The following is a 20,116-nucleotide window of genomic DNA, read 5'->3' as shown; positions in this document are numbered from 1 at the left end:
ACCTGGCTAGCAGCAGAGCAGACGGAGATGGGCCAGCAACAACACCCCGAGGGATCTGCGGGGCGCACGGTGAAACCCTCTGGGAGCTCCAGGATGGTGTGCTCGCATGGCACAGCAACAAGGAAGGGAAGGATGACCCTGCGCTGCTGTGGCCACAGGGAAATGTTTCCTGGCTGCTCACTCCCCGAGACCAACGCAGTCTCAAGAGGGGCCATCCCCAGATTGGTGGGGAGACTCTCCTGGGTGGCGGTGCGTACAAGGGGCTCACAGCTCCCTGCAGCTGTTGGCTGTGGTGTGGGTGGCACAGCAGCAGCACAGTATGACGAACCAAGGTAAAGAAATAGAGAGTGATCCCTTGTTTGAGTTCCAAGGGAGTTTATTTCCCTGGGGGAATCAGGGAAGATTGATGTCAACTGAGGGCAAAAGAACTGCTTTTAAGGAAGGGAGGGAATAAGGGGAGGACACAAACTTTTCACCAATAGGGGAGCATTAGGGCAGGGGTGCAGGATAAGCGTTATGCAGTAGAAGCCGACAAGGGGGAGGAGCAAACCTTAGAATCCAATCTTACTTTGAGGAAGGGATGAAGGACCGGGAACATTCCAGAGCAAAAAGGGTATGCTATCTTTGATAGAAAAGAGTAAGACAAGGGAACAAGGGAGGTACAAGGAGACTGACGGGGGATTGAATAGCGCTTGGCAGGAAAATCTTGGGGTAAACAACTTAGGACTGAAGCATCAGGGAAGCCAAATGGATTACATGGAACGAACCATTACAAACTTATAACAAGGAATATTTAAAACCTATTACAAAGAACAAACTGTAAAATAACAGACTACCACAGATAGGTACAAATGAAGTGCCAAAACTGAAGATATTTATTAAATAAATAAAAGGGCACAAGCAAGGGTGCAAAACAAAACATAAAGATGCTACTTCAGAGGACCCTGAAGTAGGGCTGACATGCATACACATAGTCTCTCATAGAATGTTCTAGAAACCCTCTGGCCAATCACAGGCTGTTGATCTGCATGGCCACTCCCAGTTAGTCCCAGTGTCTTTTGCTCCTCACCATAAGCTGCCTGGATGTCATCAGTTGTAGTTTCTTATTTCTTGAGGCTTGATGTTGGTTGTCCATAGTGTGGCTGTGAGGTCAGTGTCCAGCCAGTCTGCTCCAGGACAAGCTCCCACACATACTTTGTTTTGAAGTCATGGCCTTCAAAGTATCACATGATATACATAGGTCTGAGTAGTTCAGTAGTGCATTTTCAGATTCCAAATGCATCTAAAGCAGAAGATAAAGCATATCTGGAGTAGGACTGATATTATAACAAGGGAGATTTCAACAGCTTGTATTGCTGCATGAAACATCTGTTTTAACCAGCCCTTCCTCCTGTCTAATACTGCTCCTTGATTAGGCACTTCCCATATGCTGAACTAAATTAGGATGTTAATGTATGTGATAATTTTTTATTATTATGATAACAATATTTTAAAATCTGATTTATGTTTATAGTTATTCCCAGTCTTTCTTCTTACTGTTGCATTAGAATCAGAGCATGTGAAACATCTTAAAGGATTTCTGAATTGCCTGTGGCATATATCAAGTAAAACAATAAAGATGACCTCCAAAGCTGTGGAAACTGTAGTCTTTATGATCCCAACTGAGAAAATACAAGAAATCTTGTTGATTCATTCTCAAAGAATGAAGAAAGAATAGATTTTATATTTATCAAATAGAAATTTGAATCACTAGTCTTAACCCTAGAGGTTGTATACAGAATGTAAATCTGTCAATCACGTTAATGAACTCACAGCTGCTCTTCAATTATTTCTGCAAAAAGACTTGAGAATGTGTAATTTTTGCAGTATATAATAGCCTGACATGTTGAGAAGTTCCAGAGTTAAGTCATGTCCACTGAGAGTGCTCTGTCTCTGTACTACAGACCTGTGTGGTGGTTGAAGCATCTTTGATGTTCTCAAACCTGCTATTAGGAACAGAAGCGAAAAACCCCAAACCTGACTAGAATATTTCCTCACTTTTCTCCCTGCCCTGTGACTTCAAATACTTTTTTAATGATATTCTCATGGAATACTCACCGTTTCCTCTAGCTGATGGTTCCTTGAAGAACTGGGATGCAGTATGAGGGGCTGTCTATGTAAAGTAATGTCTTACTTTGATATTAGCCAGGATTATGTCCTCTTTAATTTTTTTTTTTAAACAGAGAGGGTATACTGAGAATGTACTAAGAATATTTTGGGAGAGACTGGTCCTAAATTTATTTGCCATAATTACAAGGTTATTGATGTTTAGTTTATATTTGCATTTCAGAGGAACATTGTTAGTGTTCCTCTTTACATTACTTTACATTACTTTACATTTACTTTTACATTACTTTACATTTACATTTACATTTACTTTACATTTACTTTACATTTACTTTTACGTTACTTTTACGTTTACTTTACATTTATTTATAAGTTTTTCAAGCTTTAAATAGAATATTACTTTCCATTTTCATTGACACCATTGTTTTGAAATTTTTAAATTCTAAAATGTAAATTGAAATGATAGTAAAAATACATTCACTCTGTGACTGAGCTTTGAATATAAGAAAAATAATTCAAGTTTGATGTGAAAAAGATGGGAAAAAAACCAGAAGAAAGATGCAAAAAGCATGAAACACCTTTTAACACCCTAGGTAAATGAAACTTTATGCAGTGCAGAAAGAGCACAAACTAGACATGGGTCTTTAAAGAGCACACAAAAGCTTTTTTTCTTCAAAATAAACCAGTGAAATATTGGGCATGTGACTGGATGCATAGAAATGATGTATCCAGAAAATGCTTGTAGATACTGCAAGATTTAAACATATTTTGAAAGTGGGATACTCAAATCAATTATACTTGCTCCTCACATGTATCACAGTAGCAGTGGACAATACTTTATAGTCCTGGATGAAGTGGAAACCTGGCAAGATTGTAACAGAGGAAGATAAAAGGTCTCTGACAGGAATTTTTTTGAGCACCTTTTAATCTCTTTTCAGTCTGAATGATAAATGTTAGAGCTGAAATACATCTTAATACCTAATTTTTAGTTAAATTCCAAGATACTAGCAGGTAAAGGTATTAAGCATACTAATATGTAAAAGTATATAATTAAGTGAGCTGAAGTCCCTGGTGGCTCTGAACCAGTAGAGGCAATAAATAGGTTTACTGATTTGGGAGATTTATTCTTTTTTTTTTTTTCCCATCTGGAAAGATAAAATCAGGCAGGTTTGTTTTACAGGGATTTGGATTTATTTTGTCATGACAGCATGTCATGCAAACACCATCTGTTAAAAGTACACTTGACAGTTCACTGGGGAAAATAGAAGCTAAAATCTGTGCCATGTCTAACAAGGCCTGTAGACATCCAGGAAGATGTGTTGAGTTCCAGACACAGGATGCCTGTCCTAATCAGAGAGAGGTATTTCTCTGGATAAGCAAGAGGCTAAACCACCCTGCCCTGATATTGGTGTGAGAGTGTGTTGACACCTTGTGAGAGTAAAGTAGTGGCTGAGAAGAAAATTTTGCAAAGTTTGTCATCCATGTGGGAAGATAATTTCATTCTGTGCTATGACTAAGGTTTCATTTGGCATTTACTGATGTCCCTAAGTACTTATGCATTTTGTATATACATAGATCTGTACAAGGAGATGGCTTCACTCCAATGTGATGTGTGATGTCCTTAAAACACGGTAGCAAAGATAGCATTCTCCACCTTGTGTAACAGTTGCTACCACAAGGTTCATGGTTAGTAAAGTTAGTCAGTTGAATAACATATCAAGTTGTTTTGTTTATGTTTGTGTTTTGATGATTTGTAGTCCAAACTGAGTCTCATGTCCACTAACATAGCTACAGGTCTCTGCTAAAAGTAGTAAATATTTGACTTTTTTTTTTTTTTTGAAACAGTGGAACAAATATTAGTGGGGAGAGAATTTAATTTAAGAAACATCAGTATAGAAGCAGGCTGCTTTTGTAGCATGGCCAGGTTTTTCACTATAACTGCATTTCAGTGCTGACACTTTTCAAGCAACTACAAGATTAAACTTTCAGAATAAAATATATCAATACTCACTAGTATACGCTTTCTCTGAAACCCTTTATTCAAACACAAAAAGCTTTATCAATCTAAGTAATATTAGTGAAATTAGCAGGATTGAGCTCTGGTAGAGATGGTAAATTCCACATGTTATACATGGACAAAAGTCCAGATGAACTGAATTTTTACTCATGTTTGGCTTTTGTATTTAGAAGGAAATATTTTTTTAATTTAGACCTTATATTTTCAGTTGTGTCTTCAAAGCAATTTTTGATATTATCATAATCTTTCTGGATGTAGTGTACAGAACAAGAATGCAGGGCAATGAGTAGTGTTAAAAAGATATGGATAAAGAGATGATTCCTGTATTCTTAAAGCATTCTAGATTAAAAAAAAAAAAAACTGTATTGAAATATACTCTAATCATTGCAGCTTCTCTGCTTCTCTATAGAAGACCTGACCTGTGCTCAGGTCAAGAACTATGGTCCATAATAATGCATTGTCTCAGTTCTATTATTATAGTGCTGTAATACAGTTTTTTAGCTCATTAAATCTTCTCTTGAAAATCTTTGAATTTCTATATAAATGAATTGTCCCTGAAGCTGCCAAATCAGACATGAAGATTTATAGCTCTTAAAATCTGATTGTATGTATCCTATTTGTCACCACTCCTTTTGTTGCTATATTAAATTTGAAAGCATATCACTGTGTGGGAAAACCAGCTGCTTTTTACATCTAAGCTCTCATCACCTTTCAGCTGTAATGCTGTCATCTGTAATCCACTCAGATTTATGTAATTTATTTTGTGCAGCTAAAATATTCCAATTAACTTTGTTTTGTTTTGTTTTAAATTCAGGAAGAATGCTCTGTCCTTTTCTTAGAAATTTCCCAAAAATCTTCTAAGATGGAAAATATGATCCACAAATTTCTACTAGTTCTGTTTTTGTGGAGGAAACAGAAAGACTGGAGGCATATAACTGTAGTGGGTTTGCCCCAGCTCGGTCCCAGGCACCCACCAAAGCCTCTCCATCACCCCCCTCCACAACTGGATGGGGGAGAGGAAATACAACCAAGAGTTCATGAGTTGAGATAAGAACTGGGAAAGATCACTCACCAAATACTTATCATGGGCAAAACAGACTTGAATTAGGGATGTTGCATTTATACTAACAAAATCAGAGGAGAATAATGTGAAGTAAAGAAAGACCTTATAAAGACCTTCTCCCACCCTTCCCTCCTTCCCAGCTCTACCTTTTCCCCCAGATGCACAGGGTGATGGGAATGGGATTATGTTCAGTTAGTTCATCGCACGTTGTTGCTGCTGCTCAGGGAGGAAGCAGCTCCAGCATGTTGTTCTTCTCATGGGAGATAATTCTCCATTAACTTCTCCAATGTGAATCCATCCCATGGGCAGCAGTCCTCCCCAAACTGCTGCAGTATGGGGTGCACTCCTGCAAAGACAGGCTGCTCCAGTGTAGGTCCTTTACAGGGACACAAGTCCCACCAGCAAATCTGCTCCAGCATGGGCTCCTTTCTCCACAGGTTTGCAGGATCCTGCATCTGCATCCCTGTGGTTCTCTGTGGGCAGCAGGAGCACAGCTGCCTCACCATGGGCTGCACCAGGGGCTGCAGGGGATCTCTGCTCCAGTGCCTGGAGCACCTCTTCCTCATCCTTCTGCACTGACCCTGGTGTCTGCAGAGCTGTTCCTTTCACACATTCTAACCCTGCTTTTCTCTGGCTGCAATTACAACTGCACAATCACTTTTTTTTAGTCAGTTATCCCATAGATGTTATCACCATTTCTAATTGGCTCAGCCTTGACCATCAGCGGGTCCATTTTGGAGCTGCCAGAGATTGGCTCTGCTGGACATGGAGGAATCTTCTGGCAGCATCTCATAGAAGCCACTCCTGTAGTTTCCCCCCCTCCTCCCCCCTCGTCCCCGCTACCAAAAATCTGGCAATGCAAACCCAACACAGACTTTATGTCAGTTCTTCCTTTTTTCAGCTGGAAACACCATATATCTATATGTCCAGGATAAAAAGCACATGTGTGTTCAGGTTTTCTGAATATTTGGTCTTCTGCTTTATATCATTTATTTATGATAAATAACCTTTACCTTCACATTTTCCTTAATTACCATTTCAGGAGTGTAGTAGGAAAAAGGGGGAACACAATGTTCAAATTGTTTTGAATTTTGAGAGTACCATAAGTCTGGATATCTATATACATTTTATCATTTAATTATCTGAGAGTCTGGATGGAGAAAAAATGGAAGGAAAAAAGAGTGGAACAGTATAAGATACCTTGTCTTTCTCTTCTTAGCTGAAAACAAAAAATAGAGATTTGAGCTTTATTTGCATGAACACATATTCAGCTGGCTAAAAATGCATTGTTCAGTGGGGTACCTTGTGTATTTTTTGAGATTAACTATCTTCAGCTGAGGCAGTGATTGGTCAGAAGTTGGGCTCAATGATCTTGGAGGTCTTTTCCAATCTAAATGATTTTGGGATTCATAAAAATATTCCTGCTATACAGTTCTACAGTATCACAGTTGAGTTCTTGCCTTTTGTTTATTTTAAATCTTATTATGGACAGATTTTATTATGAAGATTTTATTTTCTCTTATCTTAACCTTACAGTGATGTGTTGTGAAGATTTCAGAGGGTGGTTTCATGAAATGTTTCTTTTTCCTGTCTGAGGAAAACTTTGAATTCTAGTGTATTCATAAAAAGAATGACTGTTGGAAATCAATCATTTCCCACAGAAGAAAAACTTTTTTTTTTACCATAACAAATGAAAATAAATAATACATAAATAAATCAATTATGTGAGGATTCTTTTTGGTAACAATTCCACTGGTTCAAGAAAAAATGTCAAAATACAGTTGCATTCAGGCAATGGAAGTTTATGTATGGGAAATGTAAAGAGTCATCTTTAGAGCTGCATGTCTAATATGTTTTTTCTTTACTTTACAGTGACCCAGGGTGGGGATGCAATTGCATCTGATACATGTCCTGATCCTGGAATTCCTGAAAATGGGAAGAGGGTAGGCTCTGACTTCAGGTAGGTCCATTTCATGTTTTTTACTGTGAGGATAGTAAAACATTGAATTTTGTGAAAGAATTTGTAGAATCTCCATCCAGGAAGGCATTCAGAACTCAGCCAAGCCGGTCTCTGAGCCCTCTCTTCCAACTGGGCTTGCTTCAAATGGACTAGATGATGTGCTCTTCCAATCTTCTTTATTCTGTGAATCTGTAAATGTCATAAATGAATCTATAAATTTCATACAGCTTTTATGTATTCATGATACACGGTTAGCCAAACACACTCTCATCTAATTGTGGTCCAAATCAGTGGCATATGAACAATTGTTAAGAAACAGGAGCAGGTTTAAGAGCACTGATAAGCTCAGAGAGGGTAAGGCAGAAAATTACTTCTTTTCACCTCTAGGGGGTAGACTGTAAATTCAAAGAGAAAGCAAACTAAAGTAGTTTTGGTGAAACTGGTTCAAAGATCCAAAGTGTGAATCCAAAGAAGAGCTCAACCACAAATTTCCCAGCAATGCATAAAGATGCCAAGAGGGAAAACCCAAAAGAACCTTAAAGCTCAAGGTACATTTTAAGATATCCAGGGGAGTCGAATGCCAAAGACCTCTGCAAACCACAGTTAACTATATTTTGAACATAGATTCTTAGGAATGAATGTGAGTTAAAGGTATATTAAATGCCTGGGGCTTACTTATGAGCATTGCTTGTGCTTACTAAACTGACAGAGTAAGGCTATTCCCCTACCTCTTTCATCCCAGCCTCTTATAATATTTTCATTTCACCAAGTGTATCTTACTGTTCATGAGGATAAACGAATGCATAAGGTGCTCAACAAGCAATATCATATAACATAAATAAAACATGTTGTGTACTTTGATCACATTAATTGTGTGCATGTTTTGGGCCTCCAGTTCTGAATATTATTTGAGAGAAATGATAACAGTTTGTTTTCCACCTGAACATTACTTACTATCTGAAAAACTCATTATGCAACAGCAAATGTTTTTCATGTACTTTAAAGTTTGCTAATATCTATTTAAAACATATCTATCTTAAAGTTAACTGTCTAAATCTAGAAGGATATTTAATATAGAAATTTTGGCTGGAATTTGGTTTTTGTTTCTCTGAAATGACAAATCAAGCTCTTCCACAGGAGAAGGGGAAATAATATTTCCTGCTGCTTGCTTTTCTCCAATGTAATAAAAGTACTCTGGAGAGTAAAGAAAGGCAATGTTTGGTTTGTTTTTTTTTTCTTTTCTAAGTGGCAAGTATAAACAGCAGAAGGAACTATTGTTCTTGTCAGGAGAATGACAACTGTGAATATTAATCTGAACTAAAACTTGTGAAAATGCACATTATTCAAAATCTTTTCCAGTCTACTGAAAGACATGTTATAAGTGGGATTGATGGAAAGGCAGAGGGTTTATTTTCCAGGCAGCCTGAGACCCAACTGATTCAGTGATGACAAGTTCTTTGAAAAGGGTTTCACCGTTTTCAGCATAATAATGGCATTCATTCTAATATAATAGAGCAAACAAAGAGGTACTGAAATCTTAACCTTTTCTTTCTCTCCTCCTGCTATGCTTCTACTGTGTTCATTTCAGGAAGTAGGGAGATAATTTTCAGTGATTTTAAAACAATTCAATGGATATTTAGGTTCATTTTGGGGGAGAAATGACAAGTCAGACTTGGCTAGAGTAGTGAGAATGTAATCAATATGATTTTGAGGTCAATATCACATTTTATATTTATGTGAGATTGAAAACCAGTAGATTGTTTTAATGAAATCTGAAATGTATCTAAATAATACTGTTTCAGCTCTGCTTAAATATCACATGATATGTGTGGTAATGTGAAAATGCAGTCATTTCCCACAATTTCACCAACACTTGTAAAACAAATGGCTTTTAAATTTCCAAAATAGATTTTGAAAATTAAATTAAATTTTTCATGTTAGTATTTTCTTTCTTTAAATATCTTCTTCCAGTCAAATTTTAGCCTTCTTTACAAACCCACAAATTATTTTTGGATGGAGTTCAAATTTAAAATAGAAAAAGAAAAATGAGGAAGCAGATTTCTTCCTTGTGTTCGAAGCTTACAGAGAGAAGTAGCAAAGTAAAACACAAGACTTCTGGTGCCCACAGATTTGCTCAGTGACTATGGAGGTAGAGATGAGAAAAAAAAACAAAACAAAAAACCAACAAAACTCCCCAAACTCAATTAAAACCTTTCATTCTTAACTAGTGAATATTAAATGAACTAAGAATTTTCTTTGAAATCACATATCAAACAAGTTATAAGACATCTTCAAAAGGATGTCTCCTTTTTGAATGGGAAACTGTCAAGATTAATCAATGAAGAGACTCAGCAATTTCGATGTGAGAATAGTTTTATTGTAAACTGTGATCCAGATGCATCCCCTCTCCTGAGATGCTTCTTTAGATCCATAAGGAGCTTTGGAGTACTTTGTGCCTTGCTCTTTAATGTGACATTTTTTGCTATGTTTCTTCTTTGTTTTTATTATGTTGTATTCAGCATATTTATTTTGTGTCCTTTAGTTTGTGTTCAGATATTTCAGAAGATTATACCCACTGTGTAAAACATATCAAGTTCACATTAATTGCCCTTAGATCCTTAGATACAAGCTATTTCCAGAGCTTTAGGAAAAAATACCCCAACCCCCTGAAGTACTTTTGTAGAATAATATTGAAACAAATTGAATCATCATTAGTGTATAGCTTAGTGTGTAATGTTTTATGTATACATTAATAAAAACTTTAAAAGTATTTCTACAATGATCAAAACCCAATCTAAATATAAAATCCTTACCTTGCTTCATTAGACATAAAATTATTTGTATTCCTCCTGTTCATCTCCCTCCATGCTGTTTTTTCTTTCTGAGGGGGATGTTCAGCTATTTAAATTATAAATTGCTGTTGGAGACAGCCAGTAATTATACATTTAATTTCACTCTATGTTTTTGTATGTGCACAGTTTTGTAATTCTCCTTATATGCCTTGATAGTAGCAAACTTAAAGGAAATGTTGGCTTTCCTGTTGCTTCATGCATCATTACACTTGTGGCATGGTCTCCATCCAATATGATTTTTAAATACTTTACTTCTCAATTTCTGTTTATCACTGCTAGGTAACAGTTTGGGTTTTTTCGCCAAGAAAAAGAAACACGGAGATCCTAATTGTAGAAAATAGGAGGAAATGCCATTAAAAAATAGGTGTTTATGGCATTAAAATGTCAGATTAATGAATAATATTTTCTTTACCAGTAAAATAAACTAAATTTTATTAATTTGAGATTTTTTTTTCAAAAACTGCTTGGTCTCTTTTTCTGAGGGCTTTAAGAATGTTCCGAAGATTATGACAAGTATAAAATAAAGACAATTTTAGAAACTTACATTACTTTTCATGGATTTTATGCATTTTGCATAAATTATGGAGGAAAAAGGCCAGTATTTTCCCTGCCCTTCTGAGTTTTTTTATTTAACAGCTCAAGCACAAAGTGACAGGAAAAGCAGTTTTTAAAGCTTTTTGAGATTTGAAGCATCATACTAAAACTTTTAAATTAGCCAAAAAAAAACCCAACAACCCTATTAAAATTTTCTGACAGAATGAAAAAGTACAATAGAACCACATAATATCAACAAACAATACAGTTAGCATTTATGAGATTGTCTGACAAACTAAGAAAATACTTGTCCATGAGGGGTGGGAATGAGCTTGTGATAGTGAATGGCATTATATGCAGTTCTTCCCAGCACAGTTTTAAGCATTGAGCCTCCTGAGTGCCATATAGCAATCCCCCGATGTTTAGGACTCAGCAACTTACAGAGACTAAACTGAGAAATCTTCTTTGTTGAGTTTACTTACTTCATGACATCTGACTGTCAAATACAAATTTTAAAAGTGCAAGAAAACAAACAACAGAACCAGTTAATTATGATGGGGAAGAACGTCACAAATAATAAATGGAGCCAGATATGTAAATACTGTTTAAGAAAATTGTCTGTGATATAGACCATAAGTGTATACAGTTTTTGAAAATCTTCATAACAATTGGGCAGCATAAATAATTCCAAAGGGATATATTTCAGTGTTACAAGTGTAATAGTCAAATTTCAGTCCTAAACAATTTGTAGTTTAATGAAATGTTTTAGAGGAAATTTCAACAGGGTCAGGAATAGTTAATGAATTTCTGCCACTGAATGAAATTAATATTTCCTGATTATATGTATTGACAAATTTATATATCTAGTTGCTTATTCTCTCATTTGAGTGAATATAGCCATGTTGAAATTATCCATTAAGTAAATTCGGTTGCCTGAAATAATTGTGCTTATATATTTTTTTAGATAAAACATATATCCATATATTCATTGAACTTGTACTGTAAAAGAACAAACTTAGTGTCACTATTGTTTTGTATTCCTTAAATGGTGGGCAAACTGAATAATAGAGTATAAGCTGTATTTTTTTTTTTTAATAAGTTTATTTTTTTATTTTTTTTATTTTTTTATATTTTTCCCTAGAGTATAAGTTGTATTTTTATGAATACAATATTGATAGAGTAGAATATTGCACCTGAATCTTTTTTGTTTGGGTCTGGAAATATTATCACTTCACAATATTTACATTTATCTGAGAATGTTGATAATAAAATATATTTAATTCCTTCCTTCTTTCTTCCCTTTTTCTCCTAGGGTGGGTGCAAGTGTACAGTTTTCCTGTGAAGACAATTATGTACTGCAAGGTTCTAAGAGTATCACTTGTCAGAGAGTGACAGATACACTGGCTGCCTGGAGTGACCACAGGCCAATTTGCAGAGGTAACTGCAATTCTTTGGAATTTTTTCATGAAGTTTGGAAGGGTAATTTATAGTTTCTGCTGCAATGAAATTCAAAACTAAGCAAACAAAACAGGGAAAAATATCTCATGTATATGTTTATATATGATTATAAAAGTACAAAGATTTTTATGTAGCTTGAAGTATGCAATCAAATGCGTAGAAAGTGTATCAATTTAGGGAGCAAATTTCACTTAAATAGTTTTCATTTCACTTAGTCTTGCTTTTATCATGATAAACTTACTTTAAGTAGAACTAATTAGTTAGGTTTATGTTAATTTTTTTCTAAATTAATTCCTAAATATGAGATTCTTACTATCATGCTATGTTTTTATCAGTCACAGATATTTACCTAGTCCTGATTTTTCAGGAAATTCCTTTCTGTTCATCTATTTTGCTCAACTTTACATAAAACCTGATGTATTTCTAAATGTTTTTGCATTTAGACCCAGCTGCTTTAAATTCCTGCTAACCCCACTTTTAAGGAGGAACAGGGGAAGTGGCTTTTTGATACTTTGTATGTTTTTCCATTGCAATCTACTGTCTGTAAGAAAAACACAGAAAAATATATAAATGCTGCAAAAGTACATCAAATCTGAGGTGTATAGGAAAAAATAAAGAATGGACCACACCGGGGTCACAGGCAGGGAGGCCCCAGACACTGCTTCCATTAGCTTGGTGCTGATGTAATTGTTCCCAGTTTCCTTTAATTCCACATAAAAATCTTAAAGCAATCCATTCCTACTTCCTGTAGGCAGAATACAAGGCTATCTAACATTTTTGTGCAATCTTTTGCAATTATTCATTTCCTAAACAGACCTCTGGGCTCAACTTCAATTGTCTTCTTGCTTGGCTTTACTCCTTTCCTCTCCCCATCCTTTTAACCTTATCTTAGAAGTTTGAATAGGAGAAAGGTAAAGGAGTAACAGCTTGAATCAAAAATCTCTCTACAAGGGAGATGTTTCTTAGCCTTTCTTCTTTGAGGACAGCTACAGGAGGGACTGACTGGTGTTTTTATCGCTACAAAGTTGCACCTCTGGATTAGTGTCTGCTGTAGGCGACCTTAGGCAGGAGGAATTGAAAATAAAGTAATAGATTGTGTGATAGTTATGGTCCTGGAGGTATAGTGTTTCGAGCAGTTACTAGAAAGAAAATGCCCTATATTTCAGATCCCATTATTTTGTCCTTGTTATTCCCTCAATTAAAAGAGTATAGATTGCTTAATACAGCAGCAATGTGTCAAGTTTTCTGTGTTGTTAGTAGGCAGCATTGTGTGGCATCCTTAAATGTGATTAGCTTTTTGTGACGCTTAGGGACATAGTTTAGTGATGGACTGGACAGTGGTAGGTTAAGCCTGACACTCGGTGAGCCTAGACTTTCCTAACCTAAGTGACTCTGTGACTTTCTATTTCCACGTTAAGTACAGACAGCTTTTTAATAACTGTTAAATGATGCTTTTGTAGAATTTCCTGTGTAGATGAGGGGTTTGTTTAGACTTCTACTGGTATTGTAACAGAAGATTTCCATGTGAGATATCTGAGACTTAAATTGGTGAGTGGCTGTTAAGACAGCTTTGGTCATAAACATAGAATCTTAGAATGACAAGGGTTGGAAAGTGTAGTGGTTTTGATTTGTTAATTTGAGATTTTACTAATTTTCAGATTTTTTTAATTAATATGTTGAGTGTAGCAGGTTTGGTCTTGGTTAATTATTAGTGTACTTTTTGTTGTGAGATAGGATTAGGAGAAAGGTAAAGTAGGTTTAAAACTTTAAAAGGGTATAAAGAAAATTTTATTAATAGTAACTAAAAGAGAAATAGTAGTAAGAATTAAAACATGACAGAAGGGAACTTAAAGATCATCTAGTTACACTCTCCCTACATGCATAGACAAACATTTTCACAGAAAATGGAGTCCTAGTTGATTTACCTTGTCACAGAATTATAACAAGTTCTCAAAGTCTAGTCTCTAATATCATAATAAAGGACCAAGTTTTGGTAGTAAATTATGACGTTAGGATAGAAAATCTGATAGTTAGTTTCATCTAGTACCTTTTTTCCTATTTGTACCAATCACACTTCTATTCATGGAGAAGATCAGGCTTCCTCCCAGCAGTTCATGAAGTAAAAAAACACCCATATTTCATGCTTTAGAATGGGGGCAGCCACAGAGAGAGATAAAAACTGAAATTTTCTAAAGTAAGATATATTGTGTGTTTTATTCCAATATTCAGAAAAAGAATGACCAAGTTTTTAAAGAATCTAGTCATTCCTCTTGCCTGTACTGAAACTTAAGTAACTGAAAGGATTCCATCAGAAGGTAGTGGAATATATATGGATAGATTCTGAGATTCTGAGATTTGTATCTAAGAAATTCTACAAAGTTTGTACTTAGAAATTTTATGATCTAGACTCTCTGTTTAGCATGTTGACAAAGTACTGTAAGACCATAAGCATGACAATGACATTTTGAAATATTCTTGAGTTCTGTAAATCTGTGTCACTGGAAATTATATGTCTAAATATTTTAAATACTTCTAGTTACTTAAATATTTTCAGAAATTTGAATTTTCTTCTAAAATCTATCCTTAATGCTCTTTTAAAGATAACTGAATATGTTAAGTAATATATTTTTAAATGCTGACTCTCTGGGTTTGCTGAATGTGGCAGAGAGATTGTGATGGTTTCAGAATTCAGTCTGCTTTACCAAAGTCAGACTACATACTGCCTTGAACCATTTTATATTTTTTTCTTTCTAATTATATTTCCTGTGGTGTAAAGATCTAAGACACCACGGAAGGTCATGTTTAGGTTAAGGACATTCAATTACATAAATATTGAGATACATGTTTTTCTTTCTCCAAGTCATGGGGAAATCATAAAGGAAAGCATGTACTGGCCCTTACATTCACGGGTAGAAGGCTCCCTCCATCCATTTGGAAAGGGTAAATCTTTCTCCAAACAGAGTATTGATATGATAATTTTGAGTATTTAATCTACATAAAGTAAGAATAAAATATTGTAAGTGTTGGGCTGATTAAATTGAGAAGTGCTCATTTCTTCCCCTGTAGGTAAATTTTCACGATTTTTTTTGTCTGGCTGAAATATCGTTTAAGGCAGATTGTTTTGGAATATATCAGCATATTAACACTTTCATGGCAAGTTGTTGCTAATGCTGTGGCAATTTTATAATATTTATTTTAAACAGAGCATGCAGTCTAAGGCAATCTGGTTTGTTGGTTATCATTTTAGCTAGAACATGTGGTTCTAATTTACGTGGACCGAGTGGCATTATCACATCACCAAATTATCCGGTTCAATATGAAGACAATGCACACTGTGTGTGGGTCATTACAACAACTGATCCAGAAAAGGTATGCTTTTTCTCTTGTCTCAAGTGAATTTTGGATTTGTCTTAAAAATATTTTATATATATTTGCAGAAATGCATGAACACATGCAAGTCTGTATGTTCATTTAAACGCAAAAAGGAGCAGAGCAGAGTTATTACAAAATTACACTGGGCACTAGAGAGGAGAAAAGTAGCATGTGTGAAAATTTCCACTCAGAGTAATAGGTCTACTTAAAATTTTCAAGTTTTAAATACATTTTTAATGAAGTACAGAAAATCATAATCAAAATTCCACATTACTAATTAAGTTAATAGTGAATTTTTCATGTTGCGCCTTGATACTTAATCTCTGTGGAATCTTAACATAAGATTTCTTGTCATAAAACTGTACATTACATGTAAGTATTTTGAGAGTTGCTGTTAGTTATTTACTATCTACATATTTTCTTTTCAATACACTGTTTTCCAGTAATGATTCTTAATACATAACTATGAACTAGTCATCTAATTATGCATAAGGTAGTGGCTATAACAGAATATTTGTACTGTTTTTTCTGTAAAATCATTAAAGGATGGAAACACCCTACCTGTAGGAAAAAAAAAAAAAAAGATAATTTAAAGAAGTACTTTACTTATATTGTACTTCTGTGTAATGAAATGCTGAATAAATGACTTGCTATATGGCAGGGAATGTATGATCTATATGTACTTTCATAATTGCAAAACATATATTTCCTGTGCAGCTTTTTGGAAGACTGTATTCTTGACTTCTTTAAAGTAGTTAAGGAAAAAAAAATATCTTACCATAATTAAGTGAAAATGTTGAGCTGCAGAAAAGATAAATTTCCTGAATGCTTTCATAGCATATTTCTGAGATGTAAATACTGTTGCTTTGTGAAGTTAATTAAATTCACTTTTTTCTTAAAGAGGATTCAGTTTGGCTCAGTAAAGATGTGTATTCAGAAAAAGGGGCAAAAGTACAAAATTACTATATTGAGAAATATTTTTTTGTAGTGGGACTTCTCGCAGAACAGAAAAAGCTGCTTTCAGTTCCAAACTGACTTGTTATATTTTATTTAAAATAGCCATTAGATGTGAATATTTCTCCTAGAAGGCCTTTGACTTTAAAATAATTGCATTTTATAGAAATTATTAAATTACTTTGCATTTTTAAATATAGAAAAGCATTTAAATTATGGAAAATGTATGAAAATTTAATCTACTCAAATTTATATTCAGTAGTGTGCTGTCTTGTCAATTTTGCAAAACACAGTATATTTTTGTAAGAGAAAAATTAAATGTGTATTAAAAAAAAAGTTAAAATTCCCGAAAATAGAGGAGCGTATCGGCATCTTCATGCTTTCTTTATTCAGTTACTTTTAATTTTAAGTTGAAAAATTGGTACTGACTATGCTGTTAAACTGTCCAGATTGTGTTTTCTATGGGACTCAGACTTTCCTATGAAAACCAGTAAACCCCCATCTACTACAATAATGCACAAGTTCTCTTCATTCTATACAATGTATCTTTCCCAGTGAATTTAGAATTTTAGTAGTGCAGAACTTGATGAGATTGGTGTGGATTATTTTGGACTTGAAAAAACACTACTCTTAAGTAGAGATCTTTGGGCAGGTTGCTAGTTCATCAGACAGAGGAATCAACAGGAGGAATTGCACACCCAGACAGATAAATTATGTTATGTTCAAAATTAAGAAGTCTGAGTAAACACTTGGAGCTTTTACCCAGAAAAAATTAATACTTGTTATATCCACCTGTGTGGGAGGTAAAGGCATGCTAACAGACACTGATAATCACAGCATGAGGAAAAGAGGTGTAACTTTTACGTCATTTCCAACACCATGGGCAATATTGGATGGGTTACCTTTTTATTGAACTTGGATTTGTCTAGCAGTGCAAGCAAGGAAGAATTTTCTTAATTTGATATCTCTTGGAAAGACTGTAGTTGCTTTAGGACCAAGATGACTGTAAATGTGAAGTATTAAAATCAGACTTATTTAAGGTGTGCAGTATCTTTAGGTAGATTTCACATAAAGTCTACATCATCTTTATCAGTATTGGGATTTCTGTCCCCAAATAACTGCATTGGGAGTTAATATATACTCTTTATGTTAATAAAAGATGTGAAAGAAAATCATTTTACTTTACAGATTATCTGATTGAATGGAACACTACTTCTTTTTAATAAAAAAATATTGCTAGCATTTTAGAATCTATGAACTTTAAAAAAATCAATTACCAAAATAATTTTCAAGTTTTCAAAACAATGAAATTATTTTAAGATATGCTGAAAGTTTTGCAGATTTTCACCCTTGACTTTTCTTGGAGAGTGACAGAACTCTTGAAATTTGAACTGTGTATTGAAGGTCTGATTTTACAATTACTTTGAGGAATCTACTCTTTTGACTTGCAGATTTGAAAATATTTATCAGAATGCTTAGAGTCCTGTTGATTTTCTTTTCCAGGAAGCAGACAGCTCATGACATATTGATACTCTGTATTTTAAATTACTTTTGACTTACTCTAAAAGTGAATTTGTGGTCTTTTATCTGGTTAGGTTGCAAGTAGAATTTTAAAGATAAGATAGTGTTTCCTCTTAACATAACATTCAGTGAATTTTGAAGAGGATAATGCAGTTAAAGAGATTTCCTAGGTCTCCTTCCAGAAAAAAAAATCCCCCCCAAAATCCCCAAAGAAAACAAAAACCAACCAAACAAAAACCACCCAAAAAACCATCCCAAAACCATACTGAGCCAGAATTTATTTTTTTTTTAATGGGAAAATTTTCTAAAATTTGCATTCTGGTGCTGGCAGGGGGACAGATTTTTAGTGCCAACTCAAAATGAAAACAAATTTCATCCTACAGAGACAGTAGCATAGTTTCAGGTCTTAGCCAACTATATCAAGATCATTTTAAGTTAAATGTTTTTCTAAGATTTATTTGCCTTTTTCTGAGCAACAGAGAAACCTAAATTTGAGTCTTCTCCTGTTAAAATGTATTGCTGCTTATTTCTTCCTTAATCATTTATTTGTTTCCTCTGGATCCCACTTATTGCAGCTTTTGATCAGCAACCTACTGAGTCATTTATTAGACTTTTATTACTTGCAAATAGAACTTTATGGTGCTCTTCTGACTGTGTCAAGTGCATGCTGTAATTTTTTACAACTCTTCATTGTTTTAGTTCTTCTGTTATGCAATTTCTCAGCTTTCTAGAATCAGTTACTTTGAACTCTTTTGAGGACCTACTGATGTGTTCTCTTTGCTCCTTTCTTACGGTTAGTATAATCTCATTAGATTATGTACTAACCATGCCTCTACCCCTTGCTGTTTCAATTCCTTCTCCAGACTGTGGATACTTACTGCATTGGATTTCCTGCTGTTTTCACTGTTTTATGGTAACATTGCAATGGCTCAGTTTTTCAGCCCCAGTGTCTTTTGGACGGCAAGATTTGTTGCATTATGGCATTGTTGCTTCAGCCCAGATGCCTAATTTTGCCCAATATTTTCCTGACTGATTGCTGATTGTGGTATAGTGGATGTGCTATTGGCTGCAATATTGCTGAGTTTAATGACCTGGTAAATAAAGACTGTGTCCCAGTTACAGGAGTTTTTATTGAAGGCTGTACTTTCTGCACAATGCAAAGCACAGATATATTGAGTATTTGTTTGATCCTAGCAACTTCCTTCTTCTATAAAAAGTAAAAGTTATTCACTACAATTGACACAACTGAAGACATTAATTATAGTGAGAGTGGGAAACTTCATGTACACTTTTATGGGCTCTGAGCTCTCTGGTATTTGTATAAAGTTGGATTATGCCTCAATATGTTGGTATAAAAATATGTTGGTATAAAATGGCATTTCTGATTTATTGCCTTTCAAAGCACATAGCTGGGGAACTTCAAAACAACATTTTTATTCAGAAAATCTTTGCCCAGTTCACACCTAGGGAATTCACATACTGTTGCAGTTGGTTTTTAGATAATTTATTTTAAGATCATTTATTCTTGCAATATGCTTTAAAAGAGCAATCTTACTAGGTAGCATATGGTAATATGCAGGGGGATTGAGTGAGATTATCTTGCTGATTCATGGATTGTTTCAAAAGTTTGTGGTAGCTCAGACATGATCTGTTAGTGACACTTGTCTTCCATGTAAGTAACTTATGTATATATAGTGTTCTGCAATTAATTCAGAAACTGTGTTTTTTCCCATTAGGAGACTTAATATTAGAGTGGGATTTTTGAGAATGTGCCTTAAAAAGAGCACATTTCATTTCTTCAAAGTTTCATTATAGACAAGGCTCCTGTCTCTCCAAATGACTGATCAGATCATCCTGCCACACATAAAAGGAGGTTTAGCATCTACAGAACCTGCAGTGTAACTATAATCTGACTGGGGAGGATCTCTTGCTGAGCACCAGATAGCTCATCCCTAAGAGATTATTACAATAATCCTAAAAAAAAAAAATTATCTGAAGAATTTATCCTCTCACTCTATGTCACCCTTTTAAGGTGCAGACATCTTGAGGATCAAAACTATGTAGATCTAGGAACTACTTTCACTAAACTTTTGTGTATTCATCGCAATGTACCTGCTTGTGATTACTCAATTACTATTTCACAATTATTGGATTGATTTAATAGAGTGAAGGACAGTCATTGTGAATTTAGGATTACCTCATTTGCACATCCTGTGCCTTCTGCATCATACAAATACAGTAACAACTTTCTAAAACAGATTTCCCATGGCAGGTGGAAA

At 34.8% G+C, this 20,116-nt stretch overlaps 1 protein-coding gene across 1 annotated transcript in view; it reads left to right on the top strand.

Moving 5' to 3' along the window:
* The window catches only part of CSMD1 (CUB and Sushi multiple domains 1), a 1,073,317-nt gene that overhangs the window by 737,403 nt on the left and 315,798 nt on the right, over positions 1-20,116 (top strand). The window contains 3 exon segments of the mRNA XM_036380277.2: positions 7,059-7,146; positions 11,845-11,969; positions 15,238-15,359. Of these exon segments, the coding sequence (XP_036236170.2) occupies positions 7,059-7,146; positions 11,845-11,969; positions 15,238-15,359 (335 nt within the window).

This window comes from Molothrus ater, chromosome 3, assembly GCF_012460135.2.
Source record: "Molothrus ater isolate BHLD 08-10-18 breed brown headed cowbird chromosome 3, BPBGC_Mater_1.1, whole genome shotgun sequence".
NCBI lineage: Eukaryota > Metazoa > Chordata > Aves > Passeriformes > Icteridae > Molothrus > Molothrus ater.
Note: the sequence above shows the minus strand (reverse complement) of the source record. Positions and strands in the feature narration are given on the sequence as shown.